The 15,011-nt window shown below is 44.0% G+C and overlaps 1 protein-coding gene across 1 annotated transcript in view; it reads left to right on the top strand.

Moving 5' to 3' along the window:
- Positions 1-13,902, top strand: part of LOC126108387 (uncharacterized) — a 51,611-nt gene extending 37,709 nt beyond the window's left edge. Inside the window, exon 5 of the mRNA XM_049913599.1 lies at positions 13,797-13,902. Within this exon, the coding sequence (XP_049769556.1) occupies positions 13,797-13,902 (106 nt within the window). The remainder of the gene's footprint in view (positions 1-13,796) is intronic.
- Positions 13,903-15,011: the final 1,109 nt, after the last annotated feature.

Raw genomic sequence — 15,011 nt, forward strand, 5'->3', positions numbered from 1 at the left:
AGCTGCTCTTGGAATTGTAGTGTCCGCTTGTTTTCTGCTTCCAAGAAAAAAAATTGTCCTCACAACCCATTTGACCTTTCATGTTTCCTTCTGGTCCTCTGTGACCTTTACCTCCAAGGACAGCATTCCACCTCATGTGGGAGCCATGCTGGCCATCCATCTCATTTAACATGCGACTGCTAGCTGTTGCAGTCAGCATTGCCCTTCCTCATTTCACCTTTTCTCTTTGCAAGATCTACACCTCTCCATCGTTTGCTGTTACCAAGTCGGACTTACTCTAGCTCATTGGTCAGCTCTCTCACTCCTTTTTGCTGCTTGGCAACTTTACTGCCCACCATCTGCTTTGGGGCTCTTAGAGAGCATGTCCAAGAGGTTCCCTCTTAGCTGACCTGAATCATCTCTTACCACTGGAGCACCCACGTTCCTTTCAGATTCCATGCACATTTACTACCATTTGGACCTCTCGTTCTGCACTGTCCAGCTCGCCTGTCATCTTTGGAATGTGTGTTCTTATAGGACAACTATCCAAGGATTTCCACCCAATAATATCCAAACAGCTTTTAGAGTTTACCCAAGAGACAAAATCCAATAATAAGTTAACTTGGCAATACAATTTAAAATCATTTATATAAACGATAATGGGACTTGGCACCATAAAATAAAAGAAGCACAACACACAACCAATAAACATAATAACAAAATAATAATTTGATACAACCAAAGGGCAAGGGCAACTCCCAACACAATCACAGACGACCAAGCTCTCAACACTTTGAAGCCTTCCCACTAGAAATGGTCCTCAAAATAAATGCTGAGAGCTCCCTGACATGCCTGCCACAACTGCCTATCACTTACGCACCTTGGTTATGTTCTGTAACACACGACAGATAATATCATCACAAGATAAAATTAAAAAATCAAATAACAATATAACATCCTGACAGAACATAGCCATGGTGCCATTATCTCAGGTGCACCTAACAGGTGCCAGAAGCCAACACACACAAATCTAAATAAGCAATTCTCACTTCGTAAAACAAAACAATAAAAGCCAAGCGCACATGAATAGTCCAACCACAGTCTTAGAAGTGCCTTAACGACAACAAACGCGACTATTCCACCAAGTTAATAATAACACAGTGAGATAAAAATACAGAACATACCACTTAATGCTGTGACACAAACCAAATTGATGCGATGGTGTTCTTCAGGTCCCAGAAGACCACATATACCAAGCAGAAGTAATTCACTATTCATATACTGTCTAAATGCGCATTTCTTAGGCGGACTTTACCTAACACATCAAATGCCAAATATACCATAGGTGAACGCAGCTCCGGGCAGGTAACAGGAACCACCTACATGAACTCCTTCAAAAAGAAATGAACAGGCACCACCAAAGGTAATGCTGAGCAGACCGAGTGGGCAATGACCCACTCGGTGGGATAACCAAAAGATACTCCAGTTGAGCAAGTAAATTAGCACCAACAAATATCGTAACGTGACACACACACACACACACACACACACACACACACACACACACACACAGCAAAAACTTCCAACAACGCCGTCCCACATCAGAATGAAGTTCAAAACCGCTGCTGGAGCTTCCAGCAGAAAATATGAAGAGCCAACCATGCCCATACCCTAACCTGGCAGACGACTCCAAAATTTAGCAACTTGTTGTCTCCGGGCCAGAGTATCATACGACCCCAATGGACCTCCACATCAGACAGGCAGACAGAACAAGTACGCCAACTCCAATTAATCACCACTGCATGGCCAGCACAGCGGCGAGTCGCCTCCGCCCCAGACCACTCTGCTCATATTGCGAGGCACAACCACCTTAGCGCTAGTCACCAGCAGGTCAAGCACAGCGAACTTCACATTCTGTGCAATACCCGGAAACTGACTACCCTCTCACTTTCCACCGGCCACCACAAACACATGCCAGCGACATAATAGCAAATCAGTACCGGAGTGCCACCCACGCCAGAACAGCAAACTATTAATCGATTATAGCATGCGCTCTAAACAAGATCACAGGATAGTATCACACATCATATCAATCTCCTCCCCCCAAAACCCACGGGTGGGGGTTGGGGGGAGCAAAAATGCCCAGAATGGAGCTCCCTCTGACACAACGCCTGTGCCAAGCCTACACGTGTTCCCTAGCCAGCTTAACTTGGCTTATATGGATGCAGTAGAACTTCCGAGAACTCAACTGCCTAACCAAAAGATTAACTGGCCCTAAAATCCTTTCTATTCAATAGGGTCCACAGAAAGGAGGCTGCTGCTTACCTTTTATCTAATTATGTCCCAAAGAGGATGTGTTACGGACAAAAACTAAGCCCCTCCACCTTCCCTCTAAAGGGGCATCTACCACGATTATATGTTTGGCTTGTCTATTGTGCGCACGCAGAATGTTACGCCTCGCTGTGTCCCAATTCTCACGAAAGCGTGCTGGAGTAATTTCCCTGGGCAGTAAATCATTAATATTTGTCAAGTTAGACACGGGAATTTATCGAATGCCAAACATCAACACATTAGGCATACTGCCGGTTGACTCGTGACGCGCTGAGTGAAATGCCTGATTGAGCTATGGCAATGACGTGTCCCAGCTTGTAGGGGAACAAGTATGGAAAATGCACAAGGTGGCTTTCAATTTAAGATTGACTCATTCAGCAAAGGAGGCCTTGGGATAATACGGTGTTGTGGTTATATGTTTTACCCCTTGAGAGAAACAAAAATATTTAAATCACCCTGACAAGAAAGTCGGGGCGTTATCACTAACCAAGATCCTCGGAGGGCCAAACCAAGAAAAAACACGAACAAGTTGCTGAACAGTAATATCTGCCATGACTCCCTTGGTTGGCAACAACCAGGAATAATGCGAAAATATGTCAACTACCACCAACATGTACTTATTACATTTCCTAGTTCGAGGTAGGGGGGGCGATGTAATCAATAGAGATGCTCCATGGGACTGGACTCCCTTTCTGACTGAAGAAATCCAGTACGGGGGCCTACATCAGATTTGCCTCACTTGCATTCATTGCATTTCGCAACAAAACTCCTACCGTTCGTATACAAACCCACCCAGTACAAATGCTCTCACACGTGGTTTAAGGTTTTACTAAATCCCATATGCCCTCCTGACACAGTGTCGTGGAAAAATTTAATAACCATAGTTACTAGCTCCTTAGGGATACACAATTTGTACTCCCCAGAACCCTTTTGCTGTTTACATGAAATGGCATTGTGAAATTGAAGGCCCGGTAGCTCTTCACCTTCTTTAAGACGCTGATATAACGGTCCCCAATATAGATCATCAATTTGTTTCTGGGGTGCGTCGCAAAATAACCCCAGAACATCCGTCAGTAAGGCCCCCACTCCTGTCTCAGTTCCTTCCTCCGTTTCCCCATCCATGAACATCCTACTGAGAGCATCCGCGACTGTATTATCCGCACCACAAATGTGTCTAACCTCGAATCAGAAGGCAGATATGTGAACTGCCCACCATACTGAGAGCCTGATTGTCAGTCTCCAGTACAAACGGGCGATGTTCCAGGTAAAATGAAAATTTTTCGAGGGCAAACACCACCACCCCAAGTCTCGCACTCATAAACAGAGTACTTTCGTTCTGGATCGGATAAACGACGCGATGCATAAGCAATAGGCCATCGACTACCTTCTTGGCCTTGTAGTAATACGGTGGTAATTCCTTCCCGGGAGGCATCAGTCTGCACAGTAAATTACGAATTGAAATCAGGTACTGCAAGGACTGGAGGATTAGCGATGGCCTGTTTCAAAGTGAGAAAAGCAGTTTGTTGCTTCGAGCCCCAATGGAACGTAGCATTTTTCTTTCGTAACTGATTGATGGGATCCGCTAACAATGCAAAATCAGGGACGAACTTACGAAAAAAATTACACATACCTATGAAACGGGCAATACATTGTTTATCGCAGGGAGGCTGAAACTCTTTAATAGCTCATGTGCATTCCTGATCTACCTCCACACCTCTTTCAGAGACAACATGCCCCAAGAAGACAATACTAGTATTACACAAACTTATTTTGGAAGGCTTAACCGTCAGACCTGCATTATGCAATCTTTCAAATACCAACTTCACATGTGTAAGGTGTTCCTCAAACGACGCACTGTAAATTACCAAATCGTCTAAATAATTATAGACGCACTGAAACTTCAGATCACCCAAGGCTCTGTCCAGAAGTCTTGAAAGAACAGTGGCACCCGTAGCCAAACTGAATGGAACTCTGTTGCTCAAATAAGTTCCAATCGGTGGTAAATTCCATTCCGGGTTTAGAAGATTCACTAAGGGGAATTTGAAAATACGCTTGGTTTAGATCTAATACAGTAAATACTTTCTCGCCGCAAAACCAGGTGAAACAATTATGGAGATCAGGCAAGGGTACCAACTCTAATATAACCTTCTGATTAAGAAGACGATAATCCACCATGACACGGTGATCGTTTTTACCTGGCTTAGGGAGCAAGAACACAGGTGAAGCGTACGGAGATGTGGAATAATGAATGACCCCCATTTCTAACATTTGATTAATTTTGTCTTTCAAAATGCACATCTTCAGAGGGAACAGTCTATACGGTGTCTTACACAGGAGTGTTGTCAATAAGTTGGATCTTGTACTGAATCAAGCTAGTTACCCTGAGCTTATCAGTCATCACCTCAGGGTAATTCATCAACAACGCTTGTAATGCGTCAGTCTGGCTATGGTTTAAATGGGCCGTAACAGGGAGCCGTTCCTGTACAGAGACCACCTGGCAACCTCCTCCCTGTCTACAATCACAGAAGGCAATTTTCGTTCCAGGTTGGAACCGAAAATGAAATGTGCCTCTAGAACAATCTATAATAAGACCCGCTTTGTATATGAAATCACATCCCAAGATCAGTGGGATATTTAACCGCTCGGCGACCGACAACTTCACTGGCCAAGAAAATTTTTCGACAGATAAGCTAACCTTACGTTCCCCGAGGATAGGCAACAACTGCCGATTGGCCGCACGACGTTTTACCTCAATAAGAAGCAAATTTGAACTACGGGCCAGTGTATTAAATTCAAAATACCAGTTCTTATCTATTATAGAATGGGCACTACCAGTATCCAATAGGGCATAAATCTGTTCATCCCCAATCTTCATGCAAATGTAAGGAGAGGAGGGGCGAGAGACAACACGAATGGCCCGGCAATTAACCGGCCAATTTATCTTCCTGCATCTCCAAATCCTTCTCCTCTTCCCCTGGCGTCATTTAGCATCACGGGGTGTCCGCGGCACCGGACAGGCCCGAATAAGATGATTGCGCGAGCTGCAACTAAAACAACGCCGCTCCAAATATCTGTCGCTTGATCTTTCATGTGAATTCCGAAGAAATTAATAATTTGATACAAACAAAAGACAAGGGCAACTCCCAACGCAATCACAGATGAGTGAGCTCTCATCACTTCACAGGTTTCCCACTAGAAACGGTCCCTGAAATAAATGCTGAGAGCTCCCTGACATGCCTCCCACATCTGCCCATCACTTATGCACCTTGGTTATGTTCTGTAACACACGACAGATAATATCAACACAAGATAAACTGCTTTTCTTACGCAGACTTTACCCAACACATCAAATGCCAAATATACCATACATGAACGCAACCCCAGGCAGGTAACAGGAACCACCTATGTGAATTCCTTCCAAAAAAAAAAAACATACAGGCCGCACCAAAGATTACACTGAGCAGACCGGGTGAGTAACGACCCACTCAGCAGGATAACCATAAGATACTCCAATTGAGCAAGTAAATTAGTACCAACAAATATCGTAACGTGACACACACACACACACACACACACACACACACACACACACACACAGCAAAAACTTCCAACAACGCCGTCCCACATCAGAATGAAGTTGAGAAACCGATGCTGGAGCTTCCAGCAGAAAATATGAAGAGCCAACCATGCCCATACCCTAACCTGGCAGACGACTCCAAAATTTAGCAACTAGTTGTCTCTCAGCCAGATTATCACAGGACCCCACCGGACCTCCACATCAGACAGGCAGGCAGAACAAGTACACAGATTCCAATTAATCACCACCGCATGGCCAGCACAGTGGCAAGGCACCTCCGCCCCAGACCACTTTGCTCATGTTGCGAGGCACAACCACCTTAGCGCTATTCACCAGTAGGTCAGCAGAGCAAACTTCACGTTCCGTGCAATACCCGGAAACAGACTACCATCTCGCTTTCCGCCAGCCACCAAGAACACACACCAGCGACGTAATAGCAAATCACCACCGGAGTGTCACCAGCACCAAAACAGCGAACTATAATCGATTATAGCATGCACTCTAAAAAAGATCAGAGCACAATAATGCACGCCATATCAACCTGGAATGACCCATTCCCTCTAACATACGCAAGTGATCACTTCCTCTGAGTGGAAATTCAATTGGCAGCTTTCTAAGGCCGACTGGGGGCCTTACCCCTCCCTCAAGACCTTTACACAGCTGTGATGACCACGTAAAGTATCTTCCAAATGTTATCCTTACCGCCAAAGAATGTTCCATACCGTGCACTTCAAGTTTCCTGTAGCGTGTCCTGGTCCCTGGTGGACTGAGGCGTGCAGCGATGTGATTCACTTGCAGAGATGTGCTCTCCACATCCTGATACATCTGCTGGAGGGCTGTTGTCCTCTGTAGTCTGTACATGTGGGGCTTTAGATGCCATCTGCCCCATTTACTAGAGGAAGTTTTGAAAACACAAAGTTTTCTCAAGGTTTATATGGTTTGACTTTGTCAGACACATTTATCCAGGAAAACAGGGTGCCTGAATGCTCGTTCTGGGTATCATTGTCTTTGCTATCCCTATTACCCATATTATGGAATTACCCAACAGGCATCTCCCTTTTCACCAAGGATTGTGTTGTCTGTTACAGTTCCACACCAACCTGTCTCCTTGTGTGGTGTCTTCAGCGTCGTTCCTATCGTCTTTTCTCATGAAGCATGGGCAGTGGTTTTCACTTTTCCACTGCCAAAACCTTTTCTATGAATATTTGACGGCGTAATGAGTTTCTTACACCATCTTTACATCTTGCACCTTTTGTTCTTTCATTCATTGAAACTAGAAAATTCCTGGGGCTCATGTTTGATAGGAAACTTCCTTGGTCCTCCCACGTATTCTTACCTGTCTGTACATGGTACCCAGTTCCTCAGTGTCCTACATCTCCTAAGTGGTACTTCCACGGGAGTGGTTCAGACCACCCTTCTCCATTTTTTTTTTTTTTTTTAAATCCCATGTCCATTCATAACTAGACTGTGGGTGTTCAGTTCATTCCTTTGCACCTCTGTCCATCATTTGCTGTCTTAACACACTCCACCATCATGGAGTATGTTTCACCACTGGTGGGTTTTACCCAAGCCGGGTTTAGAGTCTATGCAGAAGATGCTGCACAACTAGTCATATTGGCATGATGATGTCTTCCTCAGTGGATAGGCATGCCATTTCTCTTTCACCACTCATCCTATTCCCTCTTATTCGATTACTCTCCTGCCTGCTAGTACAGGTAATGCAATTCATCTCAGTTACCTCTTGGAGTTTGCTTTTGGCTTCTTCTTTGCAGCTTAACTTCACAGTACCTGCCACATTCCTTATGGTTGTGAACCCTTCGCCACCTTGGCTTCGTGTAGCAACCCATGTTCATTGTGGACTTCATTTTCTTAACTTTTATATGCAGGACCCACTGTAGGAAAAAAATACATAAATAGTATGGACCAATCTGTCGTCAAGGTACAAAATTCATTGCAATATTAAACTCTACACGAATTATAGTGACTGGCAGTTGGTTCACCAGTTGATAAATTTTCAGTATTATGCACCATCACTTGTCCCTCTGAGAAACTTAGTAGCCATCCTATTAAATATTTGTGACTGAAGTCCTCAATGTATTTTGTTTCTATCTCTGATTTAAACATATGAACATTTGCGTGGACCACATACTTCAAATCCCTTAACAAAAACGTTTCAAGTATACATATGAATTGTCAATGTTGCAAGTGCCAAGAGGTATTGACACAACTTCCCAATTCCCTAGACGCAATTTATTATTAAATCAGTGAAGTTAGCTATGCTTTCGTGTGTTTCCAGCCAGTCAATGCTGTACATCACTATCCCCTGCTCATATATCGGAGGAAAGTAGGTTGCTTTCAATTTAAACCAATTAGAATTAGAGTGAACATAATTACATCGCAGCTTCAAATGATGTGGAGACTTGCATACTGCTTGTTTTTATGCAATTTTGAGGAAAAATATCAGGCAGAAATATCCTCAGAGGTATGAACTGAAGTCATGGGAGCATCGAACATTGTACAGCAGCTGGTTCCTGGGAAGGACAAGCACTTGCCTTCCAGTTATCGACCTATCTCGCTTACCAGCTGTGTCTGTAAAGTGATGGAGCGAATGGTTAACTCTCGATTGGTTTGGCTGCTCGAGTCTCGACGCCTACTTACCAATGTACAATGTGGATTTCGTAGGCGCCGCTCTGCTGTTGACCATCTGGTTACCTTGTCGACCTTCATTATGAATAACTTCTTGCGGAAGCGGCCGACCGCGGCTGTGTTCTTTGATTTGGAGAAGGCTTACGACACCTGTTGGAGGGCGGGCATTCTCCGCACCATGCATATATGGGGCCTTCGCGGTCGCCTCCCTCTTTTTATTCGTTCCTTTTTAATGGATCGACAGTTCAGGGTACGTGTGGGTTCTGTCCTGTCCGACACCTTTCGCCAGGAGAATGGGGTGCCACAGGGCTCAGTTTTGAGAGTCGCTCTCTTCGCCATCGCGATCAATCCAATAATGGATTGCCTCCCAGCTGATGTATCAGGCTCACTTTTTGTGGATGATTTTACCATCTATTGCAGCGCGCAGTGTACACGTGTCCTGGAGCGCTGTCTTCAGCGTTCTCTTGACCGTCTTTACTCCTGGAGTGTCGCCAATGGCTTCCGTTTTTCTGCCGAGAAGACGGTCTGTATTAACTTCTGGCGCTACAAAGAGTTTCTCCCACTGTCCTTAAGACTCGGTCCCGTTGCTCTCCCAATCGTGGAGACAACCAAATTTTTAGGCCTTACCTTTGACAGGAAACTTAGCTGGTCTCCACATCTCATATTTGGCCGCCCGTTGTACCCGTTCTTTAAATGTCCTCCGTGTTCTCAGTGGTATGTCGTGGGGAGTGGATCGAACCGTCCTACTTCGTCTATATCGGTCGATCGTCCGCTCCAAGCTGGATTATGGGAGCTTCGTATACTCCTCTGCACGGCCATCCATCTTACGCCGCCTCAACTCCATACAACATCGGGGTTTACGACTTGCGATCGGAGCATTTTATACCAGTCCCGTAGAGTGTCTTCATGCTGACGCTGGCGAATTGCCACTCACCTACCGGCGCGATATACTGCTTTGTCGGTATGCCTGTCGGCTACTGTCAATGCCCGACCATCCGTCTTATCGTTCCTTTTTTGACGACTCTCTTGACCGTCAATACGGGTTGTATGTCTCTGCCCTGCTACCCCCTGGAGTTCGCTTTCGTCGCCTCCTTCAACACCTTAATTTTTCACTCCCTGCAACCTTTCGAGTGGGCGAGAGCCGCATGCCACCTTGGCTCCAGGCTCAGGTCCGCGTTCACCTTGACCTCAGCTCGCTCCCAAAAGAGGTCAACCCCGGTTCGGTCTACCACTCCCGTTTTTTGGAACTTCGTTCGAAGTTCATCAACATGACTTTCATTTATACAGATGGCTCTAAGACCAATGACGGGGTCGGGTGTTCCTTTATTGTCGGGGCACAAAGTTTCAAATACCGGCTCCATGGCCATTGTTCGGTCTTCAAAGCTGAGCTCTTTGCCCTCTACCAGGCTGTTCTTTACATCTGCCATCACCGACATTCTGCTTATGTCATCTGCTCAGATTCCCTGAGCGCCATCCAGAGCCTCAGTGATCCGTACCCGGTTCATCCTTTCGTACACCGGATCCAATGCTCTCTTCAGCGGCTGGTGGACGTCGGTTCTCCGGTTAGCTTTATGTGGGTTCCTGGCCATGTCGGTATCCCTGGGAACGAAGCTGCAGATGCCGCGGCCAAGGCTGCGGTCCTCCAGCCTCGGACAGCTTTTTGTTGTGTCCCTTCGTCCGCTTTTAGCAGGGTCATTTGTCGGCGCGTTGTGTCGCTGTGGCATGCCGATTGGGCTGCACTTACCGACAACAAGCTTCGGGCCTTAAAACCTCTTCCCGTGGCTTGGACGTCCTCCTCACGCCCTTCTCGGCGGGAGGAGGTCGTTTTAGCCCGGTTAAGAATTGGACACTGCCGGTTCAGCCATCGCCATCTGCTGACGGCTGCGCCGGCGCCGTTCTGCCCATGTGGGCACTTGCTGACGGTTAGACACATTTTAATGTCCTGTCCCGATCTTAACACACTGCGCCTCGATCTTAACATGCCTAATACTTTCGATGCCATTTTAGCGGATGACCCACAAGCAGCTGCTCGTGTTGTTTGTTTTATCAATTTGACAAACCTCGCTAAGGACATTTGATGATGTTGTTTTTTAATCCTATGCCTGTCAGTCTCTTTTAGCGTGTTTTCCCTTTTAGTTGTTTTTGTCAACTTGTGCCTCGCGGTGCATTCTTAGAGTAGTCAGGGCGCTAATGACCATTGAAGTTGTGCGCCCTAAAACCACAAAAAAAAAGCAGCTGTTTCCTATTGGTGAAGTGACAACACAGTTCTTCAGGTGGCTTTAAATCACCAAGAGCTCCGTACCCCGAACAACATCTAAATTGACAGTTCCATGTTTCTTGAATTTCCACATTGTCTCAGGCAGCATATCTTTCATAAAGACGCTGTAAAATCTCATGATTTTAAGTTTGCTGACGAGTTTTGCCAGATCTGTGTTTTTAATCCTTTTTTGCAGTAACATTGCTGTGGGGCTTTTTTATGTACAACCAAAGCCATTAGCCATTTCCTGTATTGTAAATATAGGCCTTCACCTACAGCGATGGCCTCCATGGTCATATGACTTTTAGCTGCTTGTAATTAATTTTCGCATTTTCGGGCATTCTGTACTGCTTGAATTATATCAGCTCTCTTTGTTAATGAAACCAGTAGCTGACAGCCCAGCAAATGGAGGTATCTGAAACAGAATTATTCCATTGGTATTTGTAGGAACCTGGGCTTTTTAACACATCATTCTTTCTTTCTTCCTCAAGGCACCTTTTACAGCTGTCACCAATTTTTTAAACATCCCATAGGTTTTTCTTCTTCTTTAGAATACAGTGAACTGCATTCAGTTTTGGTTGAAGGTTAGTCCAGTATCCAATTTAAGTTCTAGCAAACATTGCCTTATCAACCACATATTCAGAAATAGGTTGTGCTACATGAATATCTGGTCCTTGAAATACCTGCAATACGGTGATATTTGTCTGTAGTGTAGGCGATGATGTGCACTTTGTATACATTGTCAGAGGCATTAAAACCCTTGTCACCACAAGCTAGGTGCTATTTCAATTTTGTTCCAGCTCCACAGAAATTGTATCTAGAGATACAAACTTCTGATGGCAGATTCTCGAGAATACCACCTCCAACTTTTTTGATACGTTTCCTAGCACTCATCTCACACTACTGCACGGTTTGAGCTTTGCTTTTCGAATTACATAGCAATTTCTGGGTGTTTACACAGCTGTTGAGCTTTGATGAGAAACTAAGCCATTTCATCAGTGCCCAGTTCCTTTGACATCTTGTGACCCACTCTATGAGGAACATAATGGGTTCAAATTTTTCCTGTAATTCGTTTGTGACTTCAATAGGTTTGCTCTTAATTCTATGGTGAATAATGGGATTATTCTCATCAATGATTTGTGGCTGTATGTTCAACCATTTGCACATACATTGAAGATTAAATTGCTTCCACATTCCATTTTTGATTGTCCAGTTCAACCATATGGCAATACTAGTTTCCAAATATGAGAATGTTGAATAGTGATTTATCCCACATCATTCGAATTCTGCTTAGTGATTTATCCCACATCATTCGAATTCTGCTTAGTGATTTATCCCACATCATTCGAATTCTGCTTAGAAATGCCTATCGTAAAATTCACTTCCATCATATGCCTTCAAGGTTGATGGACAGTCGATTTAGTCCTGTCTGCAACAATTGTTCAGAAACCTCTCAAACCTCCTTCCCTGTCTTTACATTCAAAGGTAAGGCCCAAGTGAAATTGGAATGTGTGTGTGTGTGTGTGTGTGTGTGTGTGTGTGTGTGTGTGTGTCTGTGACTGTGACTGTGAGAACATACTTGCAGCCATCATGTGATAGTAAGTAGTTTTGCATATCCAAGTGATCAGCCTGCCGTGCATAGTCCATTCCTCGTATTATCAGATATATTCTGCATGCAGGTCTGTAAAGCTCGTGAACAACTGTCTCCACACTTACTCAACAATGCATAATTTTTGAAGCCTAGGTAAGATCGATAATGTTTTGTTCATGTGATCTGCATTCTCTTCACCAGCTTAAGCTGTAAACAGTCGTAATCGATCTATGTTTCCATTTAGTTACCATAATTTATATATTCTAGAAGTAGATTGTTTAGTCTTTCAGGCTAAACGTCAGTTATTTTACCTGCACTATGGTTCTTCTCTTTTCCTATCTAATACCTCATTCTCTTTCCTTTTAGCGCCATATTTTCACCTGGTGGCGAAAAGTGAAAAATTATTTTTCAGCATGCTCGGTGAGGACACCATTTAATATACATCCTACAATGTTACAGCATCCTGCAATGTATAGAGTGCACACTACAGCACCTGGAACACTGTCAGTTTCATTATAATCACTTAAAATACCTTGGATCGACTTCTTGTTATGAAAACAGGGTGCTTTTCAAACAATTTTACCCTCAGTAAATCCATAATAAAGTTGCTATGACGTCTTGCAGATACCACACTCGTTCTATGATTGCCACTCAGCAGGGGTTTTTATCAACAGCTTTTGTTTATTGTTACTATGGTATAATAATTATGGTGACCTCTGTCAGTGTCTTTTACAATGTGCAGTGTGCCCCATGTCTCTGTAACCATTCAAACCAGCCTGATCGGACTTATAATTCTCCATGAGTTCTGTCCGCAGCTCATGGTCTAGTAGCTAGCATTGCTGCTTCTGGATCATGGGATCCTGGGTTCGATTCTTGGCTGGGTTGGGGACTTTCTCTACCTAATGACTGGGTGTTTGCATTGTCTTCATCATTTGATCATCATCACTCGTGACAGTGGCTACATTGGACTGTGTAGGAAAGGACTGTGTAGGAAAGGACTGTGTAGGAAAGGACTGTGTAGGAAAGGACTGTGTAGGAAAGGACTGTGTAGGAAAGGACTGTGTAGGAAAGGGGACTTAATGACCGTGCAGTTGAGTGCCCGACAAACCCATCATCATCAGCATCATACATGAATTCCGAGAGTAAGAGAACTGTACTTCAACGTAAATTTGGATAAATGAATTGTGAAGTTGTGGATGACAGTAATATTCATCAAGATTACATGATGGAAATTGGTGATACAAATTCAGAAAATGGCTTGGTGGTGGTAGTAGTGGTCGTCGTGGAAATGATAATGATAACAGAGGACATAGTCATATCAGCATGATTCCTGCTTTTATGGTAGGGGAAACTCAAATGGATAAATGCACAATCCAAGCAATGTTAATGCTAGACAATATAACATTGCTTTGCAGATTCCTGCCCTGTGATCTAGTGGTAATGCGTTGGGCAGGAATAGACATTGAACTAGAAATCAGGTGTACTTTCCCTGAAGGTATTTTAGATGAGATTCAACAGTGATGAAACAAAATCTTGATAATATAAAAATGTTCAAAAGAATGTACCTTCTTTGCATGATATTGATGTTTCTGAGAAAAAGCTTCAATAGGCTTGCTTGTATTCACAACAGTCTCCAACCCTGGCATCAAGTGCATTGACAATCATTCCTTAGTAGGTGGAACCAGATGTAGTATTTTCAAGGGTAGCGGAGAGCACTAACGCACTACTTCCTGGATTCCGGTAGGCGTGCCGACCCTGGATCAAATCCACCTGGCAGATTAACAATGAAGGCCCAGTGTGGCGGCCAGCCTGGATGTGATTTTTAGGTGGTTTTCTACATCCTGCTAGGTGAATACCAGGCTGGTCCCCACATTCTGCCTCAGTTAACACAGCTTCCAAACATATGCATTTTACAATGGATTACACTGGGTGCAAACAGTTTGGGTACACTAATTATGTCTTGGAGGTGGGGAGGGCTAGTCTTTGGGAGTGGCGACCCCATCGTAATACTACCCTGTAAATGTAATGGCACTTCGCAACCAGCCTCGGCCAAAAGACTGAGTAAAGGTTGCGAAGTCTCATTGATCCCCCAACCCAACTAGTTGTTGGGTAGAAGGTTATCGGCGTAGATAGATCGAATGTAAGAGACTGTTTCTGTTCATACTGACAGCTCTTTAGTTGGAGAATTGAGAGAACAAAGGAAGGAATAAAATAGAGGTAATAGCTATCATGCCAAAATCTTTAACAGATGTGGTTTAAACTATCAGCAGTGTTACTGTCCAGGCTGTAGTATGTGTGTTGATAAAATACATGTTCACTTCCATCATTACTGCAACCATCAAAAATAAATGCAAAGTATATCTATTTAAAAAAGCTGATAAAAATGCTCCTAAGCCTTTTTAAAAGACAGTCTCCAACCCTGATCTGATCATGTAAGTTTAGAAAAGTTGTGGAATGTTTTCAACGAGATAGTATCAACAGCAATTGAGAGATATATACCACATAAAATAATAAGTGATGGTACTGACCACCCATGGTACACTATGTGGGTGAGATCGTTGTTGCAGAAGCAACAAAAACAGCATCCTAAATTTAAAAGAATGCAAAATCCTCAAGATTGGCAAAGTTTT

This window comes from Schistocerca cancellata, chromosome 11, assembly GCF_023864275.1.
Source record: "Schistocerca cancellata isolate TAMUIC-IGC-003103 chromosome 11, iqSchCanc2.1, whole genome shotgun sequence".
Lineage (NCBI taxonomy): Eukaryota > Metazoa > Arthropoda > Insecta > Orthoptera > Acrididae > Schistocerca > Schistocerca cancellata.